A 3,273-nucleotide genomic window follows, 5' to 3' on the forward strand; every position below is an offset into this window, starting at 1 on the left:
ACCTTAACTCGTATATTTTTTAACTAATATCCAATCGCTTTTCAACTAGCATCAGTCGATACTTATCGACCCATTATTGTACATACGCTATTTTTATCGCTTTCATGTAATAGATGAAACTTATTCTTTAAAATTTGTTATTAAAGAGGCTTCTGTTTCCAGGATTGATTTACAATTCATTTCTGTCGCACAATCGATATACACATATTAATTAGATGTGCGGATAGTTTTGAGAATACAATATATTATATTCATCGCAGTAATCGTATTTTGCGTGCTGTCAGTCGGGCCGAATTCGGAATGACAGTGTGTTAAATGCGACGACGACAAATCATTCATCAAGATAACTTTGGGACGCTTAACTCCTTTCTTCTCACAAACAGTACAATGTCGAAGTTGTAAAATTCACAGTTTCTCTTTCGTTCTCTCTGACGGAAGATTGGCAGTACATTTTTTTACATAATTGAATAATAATTTATCATAGTACAAAATATTCAATGTCCATATAAGAAATCGTAATAAAGATATATGTATCTATCTAGGTATTGAGGAAGATTCCCAATATGAGATAGTGGGTTTTCAACATCCAATTTTATAAATCTTCTTTTGCAACGATGACACGCATGTCTAACAAATAAATTTTCAACTAAACAGATTTCACTCTGAGGGCAATTCATGGAGGAACCAAATGATGCCTGTTAATTTATTATAACAGAAACCCTGCTATCTCATAATAGGGAACTCTCCTCTACTTATCCCCGACGTCTGAAAATTAATCTGAGATAAAATTCATCTCTCTACTGTGTATGAGAGGAATTGAGCTTGTTAAACGTTCCTCGGTTATCTCGAAAAGAAAGCTCACGACTGTTTACTGACTATTGCTGATCGGCAGCTCTTTTAGGACGGCGAAGCGTGCGATCTCGCAGCCACCCTTAGGCAAGACATCCTTTCCGTTGGAACGATCAACGAGCGTGGGCCCATCCGTCACGCCTACATCATCGGCATCTGCCAGCGTTCATCAATCAGCAACAACCGAGAAACTCTGACGATTTGCGCGCTGCCGCTCGTTTTTCGAATCGCGGCGGTAGCTCGTAAAGGAAGGACACGATTCTTGGTTCCGTATATCCGGTAGTTTCTTTATTCCGTAGATCATTATATTTTACGATGATCGTAATAGATTTTTACGCCGTGCGATTCATGATTCACAAAGGTTTCTCGCAAATATCTCATATTATAGATCTTTTACTGTTCAGTAGATAACGTACATAGGTGTTGTTGCCTCTAATTTCGTTGTACCTCATATTGTAAATCTCCTTGATCTATTTTCGCAGATTTATATGTATTTATAGATAGGTATTATAGACACTCTAGCCTTCTCGATCTTGAATATTTTTAGTTCGACACGCGGAGTGCTAGTTTTTAATGATCTTTGGAAGCACCTCATGTTTATTCGTTTTACTATGTATATTAAGTCCCAAAAATTCGAGCCTTAGTTCAAAATTATTGAGACTTGGGAGTTGACAATTAAATGAAGAAATTAGTGTATATGACCGTGGGCGAGTGAACAAGCGTAAATTATCTCTCTGAACATTTTCTATCTGATTCGATTGTTTACTTACAGTTATTATCTTCAGTCTGTACATCTGTACATTTTGATTAAAATACACATTATAAATTAAAATAATTAGACAAAATTCTAGCAAAAATAGCGACTAATGTCGTTTACGATTGTGAATGGAACATTTAGTTAATTATAAGGATACGAATAATAGATTTTTTATAATGTATATTTCAACCAAAGAGTAAAGATGATCAAAATGATAGAAACATCTTGGAAAATTAGACAGAGAACTTTTAAACTGGCGATATCTCTACGTTCGCTCATCTGCGTATTACTCATATAATTTATTTACCTCTCAATTTAATCTTATAGATTTTTCATTTTATACAAATTCCTGATTTTACTATTTCGTATTATCTGCATTCTTATAGTTTCATGAATCCTTGTACAGCTCTTATTACATGATTTCTGTTATATGAACTAGTGTGTCTCTCGTATTATTCCAATAAATAAAATTCTGCATATATAAAAATATATATATATCCAAGATTGATCTTTTATATATTTTGTGCGATTTTTATACCACAATTTATTAGTAATCTTACTGTACACTCACAGACACTTATCTATTCCAAGTACATTTTCTCCCTCGAAGAATAATGTAAAAATATGAATTAAAATATCAATGGAATTTTGTTTAACGGAATAATACGTCGGGAACAAGAACTTGTTGAAACTGTTACCTGAGTCTCCCTGTTGTTATTAAGGAGAAGTAACGTAATGTTGTCTGTGACGCTTAGAGTTAATTAGCGTAAGAACTGTTAGCACTCTATTCATTGCCAAATGTTATATAGAGACGTAATACGTAATGCTCTGCAAAGTCCGCGTCAAGTTCTTTCAGGGCTATTTCCTCGCGTGAGAGACTCATATCGCTGGCAAAAAAAGACAGTCGTAAAATAAAGGGGATATGCTTACAATTAGTAACACTAATTTAATTACAGGTGTTACTTGTGTCTTACGCGATCTTATCCATTTGACTTTATAGTTTTATTCGTTCTAAGAAGATTTTAATATCCTACAAATATTGTTTGTCCATGAACATAAACATATTGAAAAAAAAATATATTTTATATTATTTATATACATTTATTATCAAATTAGCTGACAGGGCAAATATATGTATATGTATGATTTGTCCTTGAAGAAAATGATACAAGACAATATTAATGGAGTAATTTGAAAAACGACAGTGCGACTATTTATAGACAAGAACATGATAATGAATGAGATAAAAAATTAATTTGAGGAGCGATAAGAAAATCTTTTTAAATCGTTGTCTCTAATAGACGACGCTAAATAGACTTGTCCTCTCTAAATCTTTTTTTATGATACAGGAATTCAGGAATATTCTCGAAAATAACCGAGCGAGTTATTCGTGCATTTAGTTGAGAAAGTCGGAAACGTATCGTATTTATAAAACGAAGCATCGATGTCTATAGGCGCGCACGCGCGACAAGCGGTACAAAGCTACTTCTTTCTTAATATACAGTCGCGCAAAGCTGTAGCTGGCGATGTAAATACGTTAAAGATGTTGTGTAAATAATTACAATTATTCGTGGATAAATGTTAAAAGAAGATCGACATCATATTTACACGATTGGCTGTTATTATAGATGCTTCGTCGGTGAAAGCGTGCCAAGGAAAGCGTACGA

The 3,273-nt window shown here is 33.8% G+C and overlaps 1 protein-coding gene across 14 annotated transcripts in view; it reads left to right on the plus strand.

The window, feature by feature from the left end:
• Window positions 1–1,827, plus strand: part of LOC105559492 (protein retinal degeneration B) — a 76,557-nt gene extending 74,730 nt beyond the window's left edge. For 13 of the 14 annotated variants that reach the window (XM_012007810.1, XM_012007809.1, XM_012007819.1 and 10 more), the window contains one exon: window positions 893–1,827. In XM_012007810.1, the coding sequence (XP_011863200.1) occupies window positions 893–1,046 (154 nt within the window). In that variant the 3' untranslated portion in view covers window positions 1,047–1,827. The remainder of the gene's footprint in view (window positions 1–892) is intronic. The other variant, XM_012007816.1, reaches the window with a different exon arrangement.
• The last annotated feature ends 1,446 nt before the right edge of the window (window positions 1,828–3,273 follow it).

This window comes from Vollenhovia emeryi, unplaced genomic scaffold (assembly GCF_000949405.1).
Source record: "Vollenhovia emeryi isolate VEMERY1.0 unplaced genomic scaffold, V.emery_V1.0 DF939267.1, whole genome shotgun sequence".
Classification (NCBI taxonomy): domain Eukaryota; kingdom Metazoa; phylum Arthropoda; class Insecta; order Hymenoptera; family Formicidae; genus Vollenhovia; species Vollenhovia emeryi.